The sequence below is a fragment of the Amblyomma maculatum genome, chromosome 3, assembly GCF_055883805.1.
Source record: "Amblyomma maculatum isolate TAMU_Amacu chromosome 3, ASM5588380v1, whole genome shotgun sequence".
NCBI lineage: Eukaryota > Metazoa > Arthropoda > Arachnida > Ixodida > Ixodidae > Amblyomma > Amblyomma maculatum.
The window spans coordinates 93,645,381-93,662,558 of NC_139346.1; the positions used below are offsets into that span (position 1 = coordinate 93,645,381).

General features: G+C 45.2%; 3 protein-coding genes across 5 annotated transcripts in view; 2 read left to right on the forward strand and 1 right to left on the reverse strand.

The window, feature by feature from the left end:
* LOC146195334 (uncharacterized) overlaps positions 1 to 11,901 on the forward strand; it is a 51,304-nt gene extending 39,403 nt beyond the window's left edge. For 2 of the 3 annotated variants that reach the window (XM_084597779.1, XM_084597778.1), the window contains 5 exons: positions 5,356 to 5,678; positions 6,988 to 7,146; positions 8,617 to 8,755; positions 9,640 to 9,806; positions 11,019 to 11,901. In XM_084597779.1, the coding sequence (XP_084453905.1) occupies positions 5,356 to 5,678; positions 6,988 to 7,146; positions 8,617 to 8,755; positions 9,640 to 9,806; positions 11,019 to 11,266 (1,036 nt within the window). In that variant the 3' untranslated portion in view covers positions 11,267 to 11,901. The remainder of the gene's footprint in view (positions 1 to 5,355; positions 5,679 to 6,987; positions 7,147 to 8,616; positions 8,756 to 9,639; positions 9,807 to 11,018) is intronic. The other variant, XM_084597780.1, reaches the window with a different exon arrangement.
* On the forward strand, positions 1,589 to 3,306 carry LOC146195335 (uncharacterized). Its single transcript, XM_084595961.1, is given in 1 exon segment — positions 1,589 to 3,306. A coding segment is annotated over 1 exon segment (1,479 nt). The 3' UTR covers positions 3,068 to 3,306.
* Positions 11,902 to 15,778: 3,877 nt separating the features above from the next.
* On the reverse strand, positions 15,779 to 17,043 carry Elp6 (Elongator complex protein 6). Its single transcript, XM_084597782.1, has 2 exons — positions 16,253 to 17,043; positions 15,779 to 15,916 (listed from the first exon to the last, which is right to left on the reverse strand). The coding sequence occupies exons 1-2, from the start codon at positions 16,934 to 16,936 to the stop codon at positions 15,794 to 15,796; spliced, it is 807 nt and encodes a 268-aa protein (XP_084453908.1). The 5' UTR covers positions 16,937 to 17,043; the 3' UTR covers positions 15,779 to 15,793.
* Between the last annotated feature and the right edge of the window lie 135 nt (positions 17,044 to 17,178).

The window sequence follows — 17,178 nt, forward strand, 5'->3', positions numbered from 1 at the left end:
GGCCGATGCCCTGTCTCGCTGCATTCGCCATATAATGTTTCTTGCATTGTCCTGAGCCCAAGGAATGGCAGCACCCTCCAGGATCAGCTTGCGGTAGGTCTCTGTGTTGATTTTGGTATTTTTTGGAACAAAAACGAGCTTGCTCTTCCCAGAGCTTGGAATTCCGCCCCAAATCATGACGTTCTTGGCGAAACATTTTTTTTTTTTCCCCAGCTTTGACGGTTTTAATAGACCTGATTGGTATCAATTCTCGGTGGTTTTGCAAATTCCAGGCTGGTTCAACTGTGAAAGTGTTCTCATCTGTGAACAGAATCGAATTCAGGGCTTCACTGCGGCATAGATGTCTCATCTGATGGTACTTTTCCAGCCTGAAGGCCTTCATTTTGTCCGTGAGACGCTGTCCTTTTGCTGGTTTGCACGTGTGGGCAGTCCAGGATTCTCTTAAGGGGAGACACGGCTCTTTGGGATCGAAAATCGGTCAAAAGCCCGATTTTGTATCTTTTCATTTTTGGATTCCTGACATAATTCTTCACCTTTGAGCAAATTTTCATTTAAATCTGATGCGTAATTGCGCAGTAATGTCGATTTAAAAATGTGTAGTTTCCAAAAGCGCCCTTTAAATTGAGGACAGACAGCGCTAGTTTCGACAGCGTGCCGCGCAAAAACGAAAAGCCGCACCTATGCCATCTTGGTCTTGTTTGAAAGCTTGCGCGTCCGGCTTTCCATCCTCTCTCAGCCAGCCACCATGTGCCAGCAGCAATGAAATAAAACAAGCGCAAAATTTTCTTCAACGCGCGTTCTTATTGGTCGGTAAAAGCACGTGACCTGAATGGCATCATCTGATAGGCTTAGGCCCATTGACCTGGCATGAGAGCTGCACATGTCGCCATTTTGAGCGAGTCCTCGCTGACGCTGCGGTACGGAACGCAGCTATGCCCGGGGGTCCGAGGAAGCACCATTCGGTGTATGTTTTCGGCCGGAGACGAATGAAAACGAAGAGAAAAGTGCGGGAATCGTCTTCTTTTCCGTCTGAAGTCAGCGATCGACGAGGAGCAAGTGCGGACGAACAGCCGCCCGATAGCCGCGGAGAAGCAAACAATGCTTCGCTGGACGACGCATCACTGAACAGTGCACCCATCACTTCTGCGGATCGTCAGCTGCACGATAGCTGCGGAGAAACAGAAAATGCTTCGCTAGACAGTGCACCCAACGCCAACGCGCTTGCGGACGCCAGGCTCTCCGACCAACGCACGGACGGGCAACCGCCCGGCTGCCGCGGAGAACCAGACAACGCCCCGCTGGAAGTTGCATCGCCGGACAGCGCACCCAACGCGTCTGCAGTCTCCGGCCGAGTGAGAGTTGACTCAAAAAATGTCACCGACAGCGACGTGAGGGAGGCAAGCGCACGTGAAAAGGCTTCGCTCGAGCGGCTTGGGTCAATGGCAGCAACGACGCGTAAGATGGAGCCATTCACGGAACTGAGCGGCACGACAGCATCGGTCACAGACGAACGTAAGGCGTCAACATGCGTTCGGTAAACTCCCTCCTTGGAGCTTTGCGCTGCCAGACTTGTCAAGGACGCGTGGAGATGGTGAGAGGAGATCGCGAATATGGTCTCGCGGTGAAACTGATGCTGATCTGCGAGCGGTGCGGCGAGATAGCGACTGAGTGGAGTTCGCAACGGGTACGAGGTGAAAAGAAATGCAACCCGTTTGAAATTAATACCCTTGCCGGGCGTGCGATGCTCGCAACAGGTAATGGCCAGACAGCCATGAACGACATTTTCTCAGCGATGGGCCTGTCTAGCCGAGGTCTCCACAACAAGACGTTTCAGCGGCATTTAAAAAGAACTTTGAACCCCGGTGCGACGCGTGCAGCTGAGACTGTTATGATGCAGTGCGCAGAAAAAGCGGTTGCAGTCTATGACAACTTGTGTTTTGGACACAAAGGAAACATTGCTGTTTGCTTTGATGGCACCTGGATGACGCAGGGCCATTCTTCGCATATAGGAGTAGGTGCAGTGGCGGAGCTATTTACCGGCTACATCCTGGACTACGTCGTGCTGTCAAACTTTTGTTTGGGCTGTGAAGTTGGACCCAAACCTGACTCTGATGAGTATGCTGGGTGGAGAGACTCCCATCAGTGCCAGAAGTACACTGATTGTAAATCTGGCCAAATGGAAGTTGAGGCTGGATTGATCTTGTTTCAGCGGTCTTTAGAACGCAACAAAGTAAAATACACAACCGTGCTGTGTGACAGTGACAGCCGCACATTTAATGCTATAAAGGATGCAAAGGTGTACGGCTTCGTGGATGTAGAGAAAGAAGACTGCATCAATCATGTGTAAAAACGTATGGGTGCAGCGCTTTGAAACCTGGTCCAGAAGCACAAAGGTGAAGGCGTGCGGGGCCTTGGCAGGAAGGGGAGGCTCACAGCAGACCTCATCAACAAGCTGAGTGCCTATTATGGTCGAGCACTCAAGTCTCACTGTGGTGATGTTGACGCCATGCAGAGAGCGGTAATGGCAACTTACCACCATGTCACGTCAACTGACAGCTGCTCTGACCACAGCCTGTGCCCAAGTGGCAAGGATTCTTGGTGCCGTCATAATGCGGCAACAGCAAAAGGTGAGCCACAACCAAGGCACAAGTATAACTTGCCAGCGGATGTGGCAAAGGCACTTTTGCCTGTGTACGAGCGCCTAGCAGATGGAAAGCTGCTGGAGAGGTGCAAGCGAGGAAGAACACAAAACTCCAATGAATCGTTTCACTCTGTCATCTGGAGTATGATTTCAAAAGAGCAGCATTTCTCCCTTTTTGCTGTGGAGGCAGCCGTTGCAGAAGCAGTGCTACGCTTCAACACTGGAACTGAATATGCAGCAACAGCCATTCTTCAAGAAATGAATGTTAATATAACCGACTCTGGCTCAAAGAGAGCCAAAGAAAAAGACTTGCGTCGCACCACTGCTTCCAGGAAGAAACGGGAATTATCACTGGGCCTCCAGATGATGGCAAAAAAGAAGCACCAGTCTGGGATGCACCCAGATTATTCTCCAGGTGCATTCTAGTGATTTGAGGAGGTTTTGCTTTCATAAAGGTGCTTGAAACCGTTTTTCTTCGTTTTCTCAAAACTACAATTTTGACACACTAGCAGTTTTGGAGTGAATATATTTTTGCTTGTAGTTGTGCTAGCGTAGTAATTTTTTTTTCCCTGAAGACAGGAACTCTTACTCTCCGTAGTAAGACTAATTTCACTGCACATATTGGTCAGTAACATTTTTAAAAAAGATACTTTGTATAAGGCAGGTGCGGGAACTTTTGTCGCAATGGGCTTGGCAGCCCCTAGCTTTAGACCTAATTGGCCTAGGAGGCTCATTCTTGTTTTACTGCATTCCTTAGATGTTAAGCTTTACTTTGGTATGCCAAATTTTATCATGGCATCAATTGTTTAGAAAATTATCCCACTCCCAATGAGAAACGTAAAATTGCAAATAATTTGAAAACTATTGGTTATATTGAAATAATAAGTGTAGATTTAGAACCAGCGCATAAAACTTCATAAAACAGCAAAGTTCCATAGCAATCGATCCGCAAATAAAAAAAATTGTCCAAAGAGGGGTGTCCCCCCTTAACCAGTCGCTGCATGGTGGAGAGTTGCTGACTCAGTGCTCCCTGGTGGGTTTTCGCATGGTTCTTAGAGGATTTTGCATGATTTTGTTGCTTACGGCGAACTTGAGCTTCCGTATTCATTTCGTTCGAGGCCTCCCGCTTTGCTGCCAGTGTTTGATGCTTCCTGCCTCCTGAAATTGTTTGGCGACGCGATACATTTGCACTTGCTTCTATACTCCGTTTCATACATCAGGTGCAATGCAGCGAAAGCTACGCAACTAGTCTGCAAGAAAAAAAATAAAGGAGGTGCGTTACTACGCGCTCGTTTCGTGGCAGAGTGGCTTCTGCAGAAATGGGCTCTATTCCAAGTATACATGTTTGCAATAACTTGCTTCGCGTGCCTGGACATCTTCGCAGTGCGGATCTTATAGAAAAAACCAGCTCTGAAGAGGCAGTCGAGGTTGCTGCGTTGCGCAGTACAGAGGGCACCGCTGGCAGGGTTGCGGGGCAATGAAAATGAGATGACAAACAAAACATACAAATTTACCGAATCCAATCTTTTCTTCCTAAAGAGGTGCTTTTTATGGAGTTGATGGCAAATATAAGATGTATTAAGCTTGCAGACAAAGCAACTATTATTTCCTCTCATCCAGAGCAGGTGCTATTTTTCATCACGGATGCGAGGAACGCAAACAAGAGCTCTAGCTTTGGCAGTGTTGCACTTGATGTATGAAACGGAGTATAATAGGCATTCCCTGTTCTTTTGGTGAGTGACGATACAGCACTGCACTTCTTTCAGAGACCATTTTTTCTAAAAAAATAATACACTGGTGGAAGCACAATCAGCAATTCTATTTCGAAAAGGCACGCCGAACTCGGATTACTGCTCAGAAATTGAAAAACTAATAAATGCAACAAAATTCAAAGTGCGTCACAGTACTTTCCGGTCATCCTGTAGCTAGAGGCATGCGAATATTCGAAATTTTGAATAAGAATTGAATATGTTTGCTATTTGATTCGTATTTGAAAAACTGATATTCGAAATTTTCGAATGCATCGAAAATTTATTTGAAAATTCCCGAATACTTAATTCACTGAAATCTCCCCCCGCACTGCACACTTCACTGCAGTGCTTGATCGCGTGGGCTGTGCAGCGATGGGGCTGTTTTGTGAAGAGGGCCTTCCCCACAGTGTGCTCGAAGCGAAGCACTTGTCAGAATGGGAAAAAAAAAAATCTTTCTCGCTTGGGTGTCATCTCAAATACACATGACCATTCTGCAGGTGTTCGCCAGAAGAAGTTACTGTGGTGCAAATCGCTTTTGGCGGATTTTTCACCCCATTCAATAATTCGAGCTTTTGGGTAATTTGGACATTTTTTCTGGCTCCTTGAAGGCTGGATCAATGGGAGTCTACTGTGTTCAGCAGCAGTGTGACAGCTCCATCCGGTTTTATGCAGTTCATACTATTAAAAAAAGAACAAAAACAAAAAATTCTGTACAAAGCGTATAATGGATTTTTCAGTAGAGTATATGTTTCTCTGAAATTCTACTTTAATTTTATTTGCACATACCATGTGAATTTTCAAATAAGCAAGATGATCAATGCTTGCTATTTTCAGTTTTCCATTCTTTTTACACTGATCGGGTATTCAATATTCGTGTGCGATTCATATTTGAAAATTTCAATATTCGCACACTCCCTTAACTGTAGCACATGTTTTGGTGCACCCCTTTTGGCTCGTCCTCAGGTCGGGTGACCGTGACGTAGAGCACCAGCGCAGCGCCCACCATGGTGGCAGCAGTGGTGGCAGTGGCAGCAGCAGCGCGTGCTGCCACTGGTGGAACCTTGGTGCCACGGCTAGTGGTAGCAGCTCTGCGTCTGGCGCCTCGGCTGCTATGGGTGATCTCGGTCGGGAGGGCTGCTCGCTGGCGGCCGCCTCTCGCGAGGAGGACGATGAGTCTGTGCTACTGCGGCTCCTCGAGCTGCAAGACCGCCGGGGTGCTGCAGCGGCTGCGGGGGCCACCCTACACCAGTGCCGCTCGGGCTGGAGCCGTAAGGGGGCTGCCAAGAGTGGGTTTTGCAAAGGGACCTTTCCCTTGCCTGCTTTTGTGTTGGCAGTGAGCCTGAGAGTAGCTTTTGGTTCATGCACACTTGCTCTCTCATCTGTCACTGTCATTGTCACGAGGGATGATTTATCCACCATTGCCACCAGAAATGGGCTAGCGTGTTCCCGGGAGCTAATTGTATTTGGCTTTTAGAAACTGCCAGCAAAACACGTGCCAGGTAAAGATGATCATATGAGGCCGGAAATATTTAGTAATAGGCCAGACTGAACAGCTTGCTTATTGGGAGTGGGCTCAGGCAGCTTAACAAAGTGGTTCCAGCTGCATATCGTTATAATCAACGATTGAAGTGTTTGCACTACAGCAAAGTCACTCTGACGTTGTATCCAAGTTTTATGAGGCTTAGTATTGGCAAGCTGAGGAGATACATTTGTATGATGAGTTCTAACCAGGTAGTTGTAGCTAGTAGATCATTTGTGAGCAGGCACCGAGTCTACAGTATGTTGTGGCACTGACTATGTAGCAATAGTTGTTTAGAAGTTCCTTTTTAAAATGAAATGTCTTACTTACTGGTCAGCACTGACATGATGTGTCATGTACTTGTGATATGCCTGGGCACATTTACTTTAGGTTTCTTTATTTTGGGGTATTGGGGCATTTAGCCAGCTCTACCCAAATACTGGAGGTGGTCTCTATGCAATGTAAGAGACAGGAGTTATCCAGGGTGTTGTTTAAGAGCTGTTTTGGTTAATTACAGAATAATATGGTCTCTTGGTGACTGCTGTTTCCTTGCCTTCCTGCCTGCTTTTTGGCAACCCTTTTATGTGGGAAATATTAAGAGGGTACTTGGAAATTGTCATTTCATTTGAAACCAAAAATGAGATCAGCTGCAGAAAGGGGCTTACCAGCATTTTTTTTTCTTTTTTTTTTCTGTTTGGCATCAAAGTCATAATTGGAAAAGATTTTTTGTGAATATTTTGTGGAGGAACATAATTGGCACGGCATGAAATGGCGTGTGATTCCTAATTTATTGGTGGTTGCATAACAGTGAGGATAGACTAAATAGAAAATGCTGGTTAATTCTTTGCGATTTATTTAGAACCTGTGAATGATGACTATAGTACTTTTTCTATCATTAGCTGGGAATGCATACTGCTGGGAAAGTGCCTGACTTCAGCAAAGTTTAACTGAAGCTCTTGGCCGCTGATTTACTCTGATCATGCTGATGTATGATTGCATGATACCCGTTCAAGGTGATTTTGTCTGGCACGACGGCTGTCCCCGAGGGTGCAGTTCTTCTGTTGACGGTTGTGCAGGCAAGCGCCGATCTCGTGAGGGCTGCCGGCACCTACTGCTTCTGTCACTGTTGTCCAAGAGTGGCCACAACAGGTCGGCCTCGGAGCCGGGGCCTTCTTCGGCTTGTGAGGAGAACCGGGCCTCGCCACTCGTCGAGGACAGTCCTCCGGAAAAGTCAGGTGGGTATCACAACCGCATGTCAAATTTATGATAGTGCCGTGCCATGTTATGCAGTATTCGTTTCGTACAAGTATGATTCGTAACACAGCCATGGATCATAAAGATGGCAACGCGACCCATTCATCAGTGCTATGATTGGTTAACTGCAGAGAGCTTAAAGTGAAGAAGACATCATTAAGTCCTGATTGTTAAAAGTGGATGCTGATGTCTGTGTGCACCCCAGCCATGCAAGCTGCTGAACACTTAACACATTTTTTTTTTTTTTTTTTGCACTGTGTACTTGAGCCACTGATGCTTTGCCAAAGGAAGACTGTAAACGTGCTATGTTTGCACTGTAGCCGAGACTGGGGAACTGCAAAATGACATCTGTGCAGGTTCAGACCTATGCTGTCGATAGTTTGTGCTTTTTTCAGTGCAAGAAATTGTGGAATGCAGGTTTGTTTTTGTTCCGCATTTGGTATGGGCTTGCAGAACTTGCGCTCTGGTGCATGAGACGTTGCTCTGAGCAGCTTTGTACTGTAACATTGGGTACTCATCCTGCTCTTCAACAACGAGCAGTTCAGTGTTGTCAAATTAGCATTTGGTTATTTTTAATTACAGATGCAAATGAAAACTTTGAAAGGGTGCTAGAACAGAGTGATATTTATCACTTTCCTCTCGGCCAAGTTGTGACAGACGCAGTGACAGCGGTGATTGCTTTATTTTGCATTCCTTACTTGGGCCCTGTTGTTCGCTGCATCTTTCGATGCTCTCTTGCAAGATTTTGCGGCTTCACCTCACTTAGGTTCGTTGTAAAAAAAGCATGTTGAAAAAAGATGGCTGATTGGGCATTTATTTTTTCAAAAAATGCGGATGTTCTGACAGTCCGGAGGCAATGAAAAGGGTGCGGCTAAAGAATGATGGTCGTGCCTCTTAATTCAGAAATTGCATGAGGAGAAAAAAGGATGGTCCCACTTATTTTGTTGATTTGTTTCACTAGTCATCTTGTTACCTTTTGCCAGTAATACCCTGTGCTTTGCTCCTCCTATAACAGACCACTGATGTCATCCCTCCAGTAAGTGGTATCTGCATCTTGTGAAGAACTGTGCAAACACAAACAAACACACTAGACAAAAAGAGTGCTGTGTTCGTCGTTTTTCTTGTCCAGTTTGTCTGTGTTTACACTGTTCTTCACAAGATGCTTCACCAGCTAGCCTGCCAATATGCTTTGGTATCTGCATGGCACCTTACAATATGCTTCATGACACCATTCGGTGAGCTCTTCTGCTGTGAGAGAATTTAATGAAACTTTGGTTGTTTAGTGGAGTAATACACACACTGCGTACTATGGCCCATAGTTAGTGCTGCTCTTTTTCTTTTAAGTGGCGTCCTACTGTAGTATAAAGGGTTACTATTATGCACTTGTGTATAGCCCATCTAGGTAACTGTGCTCGTGTGCATTCTGTACCTTGGTGCAACGCCCTCTGCAGTGGCCTCCAGCTACTCCCCTGAGCTGGAGCCCATCTCTGAGCTGCTGAACAACAGCCAGGAGCTGTTTGCCGTCCCGGATGAGTCCTTTGCTGAGCTACCTCGCGTTACCTCACCTCAGCAGCTGCTTGCCTGTGTCAGGTTGGTGGGATCTGCTCTGGTTTGAATGGGGATGGCATTGCACAGTGTCACTTTCAAATGGTTATAGTTGAGCAATAACACAGCTTTCAATAATGCAGTCACCAGCAGATTTCTGGCACAGCTGAACCATGTTGCAAAAAAACAACGGATACAAAATGAAAGAATGGTGATTTTCCTTAGTTTAGTTTTGCTCAAAGTCAACACTGTCTGTAACAAAGCTATGGCCGTGGTGAAGTAATCGCTGGGCACCTTCAATTTCATTATAACAGTATTTTACTGTACGTAAAACAAGTGAAAATGTGGGAAGAATTTGACTGTCTGAAGAATTGAAATTAGCTGAAGTGAAATTGTCTTAACTTAAGATTCACAAGTGGGTGGAGGAAGAGTTTGGCAAATGTCTGCATATCTTACGCTACTCATCACTCTGTCTCAGCATGTTGTGTAGTACAAGTACGTAGCGAGTGCCGTGAAATCTGAATACTAGTCGGGCACATCTGGAAAATTGGAGGTCCTAATTTTTGATTGGCTACAGCACACTGGTGTGGGAATACTTTTAGTGTGCTGCAGTTCGGTAGCTGTCCAACAAATGGTTCAGGCGTTTCACAACTAGGCTTTAGGTGCTTAAAGGCCCTAGCTCTAGAGTTTGGGTGATGAAAACTCGTTTTGATATGAACTTGTGCAATGCAATGCAAATCTGCACCAGTGAATTTTTTTCATGTGGCTTTCAAAGTTTACTGAAACAACGCTAATTTGTGTAATACATTTCTGATAATAAAAGCCTGAAACTTGGAACTTTATGTACAGCTCTGCTGAATGGAAACAACCTCCGTTCTGTTTGTGGCATGAGGCAACAGCTGCATGCCCCTCTTCCCCTCTGTGCGCAGTGACGTCTTGCCCAGGCCTTCCCAGTCAAACCCAGAGCCAAAGCCACCCAAGGATAGGAGGGGGTCACAGGGAGACGCAGTATCTGCTGCTGTTGCCGCTGCTGCTGCAGCTGCTGCAGCAGCTGTAGCTGCTGGAACCCCCCGGACATCCACTCAGGGCATAGCTGGTGAGGATACTGCTCCTTTACCAGTTATTCTTTTTTCCTTGCATCTTAGAATGCTTTGTTAAGATGTACAGTTGTGAGCTGTATCAAAGGGAACATGAGAGCAAGTGAGAGGTACTGTCTATTGCTGCTTATGGCGTTATGCAGCAGCCACACTTTGCAACAAAGTGGGAAAAGTCCTGCCTTCTTTCCCGCTGCAAATGGTGGTTTACTTGTCTGCTGGCCAGAGATAGCAGGAACTTATTTTGCAGAATTGCCACGAATGCCTCGAACTGGAAAGAAGCTGAGCGCCAAAATCTGAAATGAAGGGAAAAGAAAAAAAAAATCGGGGATATTGGCTATCGCTATGGTAATCTGCATTGCCAGTAACTGCAGTAGCTACCCCGTTTTCATCATGAGCTCTTGATGAAATGGCCTAGGCATGGCATCCATGTCAGAAGGGGACAGGAGTGCATCCAGCACTTCCAAGATTATTTGCAAATGCTGCCGTGTTTCCTATGATATTTTATGCAATATGCCTGATAGGAATTTTTTCCAGGCTTTCCTCGATGCCCACTTTTCATTTTTATTCTCAACTGTACTGTGCCGTGCTGGAACAAGTGCAGGGTGCTGTAATGCCCTGTGTGTTTTACCCCCCGAGACTGTTGATAAGCTGGCTCCTCTTAGCCGCTTGCAATTTTGGTGGTAGTGACTGCTTTAGCTACTCGACCAGCTTCCAGAAAATTAAAAGAAACCAAGTCACGCTATATGAATGCCATTGTTCAGATTATAATGCAAGGGCATTCTGAAGCATTCTTTGATGTTGCTTGCAGACTCTGGTATCAGTTCGCCAAATTTAAATTTTCCATGCAAAAAGTGGGGGCCTAGTATATATGCCACTCTATTTGCAGCGACATAGTCAAAGCCCTCTTTTGGTGTAGCAACCACGGAGCGAACGGAGAGAAGCAAATGGCAAGCTGTTGTGATACAAACTTAAGTCTGGGATCGTGTTCGATACCCTGAGAGAACAGTAATGACCAGTTGTGCTTGAATGGAGACACAGCTCAGTTGGCTTCGGTGCCTCACTGTGTCATCTTTTTATGTGGCTACTGTGTTGCCTTTGTAGCTTATTCTTGAGCAAATGATTTGGGTGAATTCTTCACTTTGCTATGGTGATGCCTTAGCAGGTGTTTGGATGTTATTAAAAATTGAAAGGATAAAAAAAAAAATGTGCAGGGTGGCTTGCAACCCAGCAGGACGGACGTGCATCCCCATCTTCCTTTGCTGCATTATCATCGGGGCACACACCTAACACAGCCCGCTCATTGCCGGCTTCGCCCTCCTTGCACGGCGCTGCTGCTACAGCAGCGGCCACGGCAGCGGGAGTGGCAGCGGCGGCTGTGACCAGTGGCAAGTCTCATGAGGGCAGTGGAGCTCGCTCAACAGCCTCCACACCTCGTCACGACGGCAGCACGCCTCAGTGAACTGAAGCCGCAGCTGAGCCTGGTCACTTCAGAGCCGGTTCATCCTTCTTGATGTCTGTTATTCCTCATGTGGAAGCACATTTTTGGTCTACCTGTTGCAAAGCTATGTTCATCAATTCAGAGACAGTCGTTTCAATGTACGAGCAAAAATTGCTGAATAGAATGCACAGTTGTGCATTCTCACCAGCGCGAAATAGAGAAGACTGCTTGTTGTGTCCATAAGTGAAATTATTGTTGCCCTTTAATTTTTTTTTTATTACACCTAATTCTGGAGTACACTTCACTGGAACGTGTATGTGTTTGAACACGCATGTGGTGGTTCAGACAAAGCACTCTACCGTGGCATTAAAAGCGCCTGCTTACTGTGGACACTGCTTCTTTTCCGGTCCATTGCGTTTGTCAGACGTCATGCAGTTTCAAAGATCCCTCAAATCTAGCGTGCTTGAATGTGCGAGGTATAGCCCACGCATTGTTTCTCTAATGCTTGATTTTAGGTAGGTCACAGTGTTGTCTGCATTACATCTGAACTTGTCTCAAGCTGTGACATTCGAGTTGCAGTGCAATGTCAGCACAACATTATTATTGTTGAAAATGGGAGGATATTGTTGATAAACCTCTTAAGGCTCTTTTTTTTTCTTCATTGAGCTTGTCTTGATCATATGTCTCTTAAACTACATTACTTGTTCAATGAAAAGAAGTTAGCTTTTCCTCTTTTTACTCATTAAAGCAACGTTGTACATGTGTAACAGGAAAATATAGCTGATTACATGTTTCTTTCTTTGAGGCAGTGTATTTCACCCTTCATATACAATGGTGACTTCATTGTCTAACTAAGTGTGTTGCACAGAGAGGTCGGTGATTTTCTTTTACAGCTTCACAAATGACATTGCTTTGGCAATGACCGTAGGTAATAGATTGAGCAGGAACAAAATAAAGTAACCTTGTTATGCTAATTTGATGTATAAACGAGTAGACTGTCGAACAGATGTGCTTAACATTGCGCTGCTCATGTATATGTTTCACAGCAGTGTTCAGTCAGACCTTTACTTGTTTTGTAGATATCTTAATATGGTGAAATTTCTTGTCAGAATTTTTTCTTTATCAAATGCCTGTTCTGGCTAAGGCAACTTGCTGTGCTGGAAGTTCTGCCATGCATTGAGACAGAGGTGAAATGCCAAAGCACTTTAAATACAGTTTGTGCACTGTTCTTCTTTTCACACACATTTTTTTTTTTTATACATTTGATGCCCATTTTGTGTTTTTGTTTGAGAGTTCAGTGTTGTGTTTGTTCTGTCACATGCTCTAAAGTATACATTCCTCAGCAAGGTTCACAACACAAATGTAAGATTGAAATGTTGGTGTGCACATTTGTAGTAGCGTAGACTGTCAGCAGTACTTGTAGATGCACATACTGCAGTGCACCATTCACACTGCCCCGAGAGGTGTGTTGAATTTGGCACTGTAGAATCAACTTAGCTACGAAACATTAACACAGCACACCATTCAGGGCACCTGTCACGTCTGCAGTCCTTGGTAGGGCAGATTATGCCAGTGCAGCAGTGTTCTTTATGAGTGGCAGCATTTTCACCGGCTGCTTTTTGAACTTGTAAACTCTCGCTGCATACAAGAAAAGAGCTCTTTGCAGTTCATAGAGACTGCAGGATAACCTGCGACCTAATTGTGAGGGCCAAATGGAAGGTGACTCAATATGCCGTGCCAACAGCTGTTAGTTTGTATGTGGCCATACTGCTGTCAGTTGCCTGCTCCGGCCACTTGATGCAGCCAGTCTGGCCAAAATGGTGGGGCGCCACTTGCCACTGTTGCACGAATGTGACAGTAGCAAATGTATGAGAGATAAATAGGAAGCTGCTAAAAGGCAGAAGACGCCCTTGTGGTGCTCGGCACGAGATGTGTATTTTGTTGTGCAATTTTAGTGATTCTAAGTCTGCTTGTTAATGGGTGAAGCTGGTTGAGTAGTGAAACGTGCTACCATACATTGCAACTAGGAAAGGCACCTGAGTGTAGAAAGACACTCATGCAAGTTTTGGGGTAACTTTCTGTGACTCGGGTGGGATCTTGGCAGCCTTTGTTTCTTAGTACAAGGCAGCTTGTTTAGCGGCTAACCACAATAGTGCTTTCCAAGTGGCACTTATTTGGAGCCCAAGGTGACAATTTTGCTTGAGCAAAGTCCAGGTGATAATGTATTGCCTAAAATGCTTGCAGTTGCTTTGCGTAGTTAGTGAGCTGCTGAAAAATGTACAGTTCTTTGCCGAGACTTGGAAGTTGTTGATGGCGCTGCCAGTTTGGCCGAGATTCAAGTGAAAGTGCCCCGTGTGCTTGTGGGGTACAAGAAAGTGGTTGTGATATGCTGCTGAACAAGGGCTATGGTGTGTGCATGTTAACACTGTGTACAGAAAAGTTACATTATTCAAGCCGAGCTAAGCCACGTGACTTGTTTCAACAGAATGCAGAATGTTATCGATTAGTGAATCACCAATGCAGCATTTACGAGTCCTGTGTTACCATTTGAAGGTGCCACCTTTCTTCCCTTTTTTTCCACAAAAGTAAAGCATACACCATGGTTTATGTTCACCGTGTGGCAACTTGCCACTCATTTGACTGCCTATTTGCACTGCCAATGGAGCCTTGGTTGCAAAAGGCATCCAGTTGCCGAGCCTGCTCAGGTACAGCTGTGTCGGAATAAGGCAGAAATGCTTGCAGTAGGGCACAGTTTTCTTTAAAGCAGTTGCTAATTATTTGCACAAGCCTCGGCAGCATGTTCTGAGGAATTTGTGTTCTCTATCGGCTAGACTTTAACTTGGCAGGTAACTTCTGCATTGCATTTTTGTGTCTGAAGCAGTTGAATCCACTAGCCGTACGCTAATTAAACACTTTCATGCAGTTTCAGTTTGGCCAGTGTGCTCTGGAAAGCTTCTGTAGCTGTTCTGTCTGCCATGAGTAAGCGGCACAAGCTTTTAATTCCGCAACTAAATTGTCAGCTCAGCTGCTTGGAACATGTTCAGCACTAGCTTCTTTGTGGCAGACTGTCCCCACAGGCCTGTTTTGGAGAGTTTAGAGAGATTTAGCATAGTAAATAATATGTACTAACAGAGACATATACTGGTTTACCAGATGCTTCCTATACACGTGCAGTGGCCATACCTTAGCACCGCCCTGCCACTGAGCTTGGTCTGGTGAACTGACATAATCTCCATCAGTGCATCTCCTGTATTCAAATCCGTCTTTTAGCTGCATGGAAGCCCCTTTTTGTGGTATTTTTAGTTTTGAGCTACACATTTTCCAGCTATGGTTTAGAGGAATGCCTAGCTGACGACCTAAATTGTGGTTCTTTGAGGGGCCATTTGCCATACACTGCATTGGGTGGAGTGCGTCGATGCTTTTGCTCTCCACTCGGGAGCAAGCAATGTCTCGTGACGGATTTTCAGTGCATCAGCTTTATCAGCATTTTGGCTAGACAAAGGGTAAGGTCACTGCATCCTGTCACAGTAATGCTAAATGTTGACCTAATCTTATGCGCTGTTTCGTTCTCCGTTCTAGCTGGTACCTCTTGTCCTGAAACTCCAAGCCCATGTAACCTTTGGGGCCTTCTTGCAAGTCATTTCTACCATTTGTGGCTGTTTCGTTCACATTTCTATGGTTTCTGCTGCTGCACACGTTTAGAAGCAACAGTTCATGTTGGTTGCTTGCACTTGTTTGAAGTCTCATACTAAACACACTTCTGCTTTGACATTTTACTGATCTTTACTCGTACAACCACTTTTCGTGCTTGAATGTGATGATTATGTCTCATTAGGCAGCCGTAGAAAGAGTAAAGAAGTGTATGTGGTGGTGGTCATTATTCTATGTGCAATTTCATTGTAGTACAAAGCCTAAACACATTCCTATTTAGGATGGGGGGAATCTGCACCAGAGGATTTTGGCAGCAGTTTGTTAGAACAAATGTCGGAACACTTGGCAACAGTAATTGCCGCCACGAATCTCGTGTTGTGATTGTACACACAATCCTTGGGTATCAAGGCCGTGTCACAGTATGAAAGACCAGTAATGCGTACCTTGCACTTGAATTTCCAATGTCACAGCCGTCAAGGAAGCCCCTCGTAAATTTAATCATGCAGTCAAAGTGTGGCTTGCGCTTCATCAGTGTGCAATGCTGTAATCCACCATTCCAGAGCCAAAAGGTGTTCATGTATGAATGTTTTAGTAGTTTCTGTATCGCAGCTTTTCCTTAGTGGTAACACTTTTGTGAGCAACTAGAAATTTATAGTTTCTTGTAAACATTTGAAAATTATACCTGCTGTTGTCGTTGTCCTGGTATATGATGTACCAGCATTCATCAGGCAACATTCCAGTTTGTGGCCTGTGACTCATTTCTGTGTGCGTTTTCCTTCAGAGTTTTGGTGGTACAGAGTCATTTTTAGTTCATGTTTGATATTTATTTTGCAGTAGCAAGTGTCAATAAATATTGTTGGCCCCATCTGAATGATGTGAGAAGCTTTAATGGCATTTTTACATGTGCAATGGTAACCTATGTAAGCCAACGGGGAAGAGCTTGACACCCCTGTCTTCAAGTCGGTAGAGCATATGTTTGCTTGTTGGCAGCTGCGTGGCACTTGTTCTCGTGACTGAAATCTGCAAGAAAAAAAAAAAAAAAAGGACGTAAAGCCACTAATACCAAACGGTTTCACTCAGTCACACTGGGCCGCTACATTTATAAATTGCATATTTATCGCAGCTGCAAAGACAGATTCAAGAACTTAATAAAGATGTAACTGCATCTAATGATGACCGAATTTCCATATCGCAAATGACTCAGAGGAAATATTCCTTATACACTGACTGTTCTCGTCGTGCACCAAATGATCAATAATGCAGCAACTTTCAATACGACAGAAACGGTTGAACTGTGTGGAGGTGCAAAGCCTTAAGTTTAGCAGTGGGAGCAAAAAAATAAAAATGTAAGCGCACCTGGCCAGTGATGTCCCTGCTGTGGCCGGTAGACAAGCCCCGGACGTCAATCGTGACGTCGGCCAAGTGAGACAAGTATGTGCATATCTGGTGACAATCGCCGTAATCCTCTGGGCCGCAGAACTTCGAGCCCACGACAACAGTGGCGTGTTCGCGGACGAGCGGGTCGGCCCTCAGCGCATGGATGAGGACCAGGATTTCACGGTTTGTCAAACAAAAGTTCAGTAAACTCGAGATGTCATCGACCAGCAGAAGGATCTCGCCTTTCGCCGAATCGTCGCCAACGAAGCGACGCAGTTCGTCCAGTATACAATTTCGGAGGGTAACAAGCCTGTCGCCGTTCTGTTCTGCCGGTGCGGTCAGGAAGGCGAAAGGGTGCGAAGTGTCGGCGAACGAGTCTTTCACAAGGTCCTTCAGAAGCTTTAGGCAACTGTAACTGTAAAAGGCGTTCTTAGAGGCGTAAGTCTTCAAGTTAACGGCCATCTTTTGGCACACACTAGAGAAGAACGCGTCATCATTGATGAAATTCACCTGGAACACCCTGCGGCCGGTTTTGAGGTACAGCATCAACATGTGATTGAGTACAAAGGTGTGCTCCACAATGTCATCACTGGAGATCACTGCGAAGCGCTTGGGCAGGGCTTTGTTGTCGAAGTCCAGAAACGTATTCAACTCTAGGAACATCGTAGAGATTTTACTTGAGTCTTCCGGCAGTTGTTACAAGCGCCTACAGTGTTTCTAAACAAGCACGCACGAGGGAATCCGCGTTTCGCGTATTTACCATTCTGATATTCTGCTCTCAACCTCAGTGCCGTATTACAAAACAAAACTGGTAAAGCTAATAAATATTTAATTGTTATAAGTTGCAAAATGTCACGCAAAATTTAGCTTATTGCATTTTACAAGAGTCATTTTTAGTAAATTTT

What these genes read in the sequence shown, in the direction of transcription:
- Elp6 (XM_084597782.1), bottom strand. Translation starts at nt 16,936, where the DNA reads ATGTTCCTAGAGTTGAATACGTTTCTGGACTTCGACAACAAAGCCCTG. An exon ending in GCAGGGACATCACTGGCCAG is followed by an intron (nt 15,917 to 16,252) that starts GTGCGCTTACAT and finishes TTTTTCTTGCAG; the next exon opens with ATTTCAGTCACGAGAACAAG.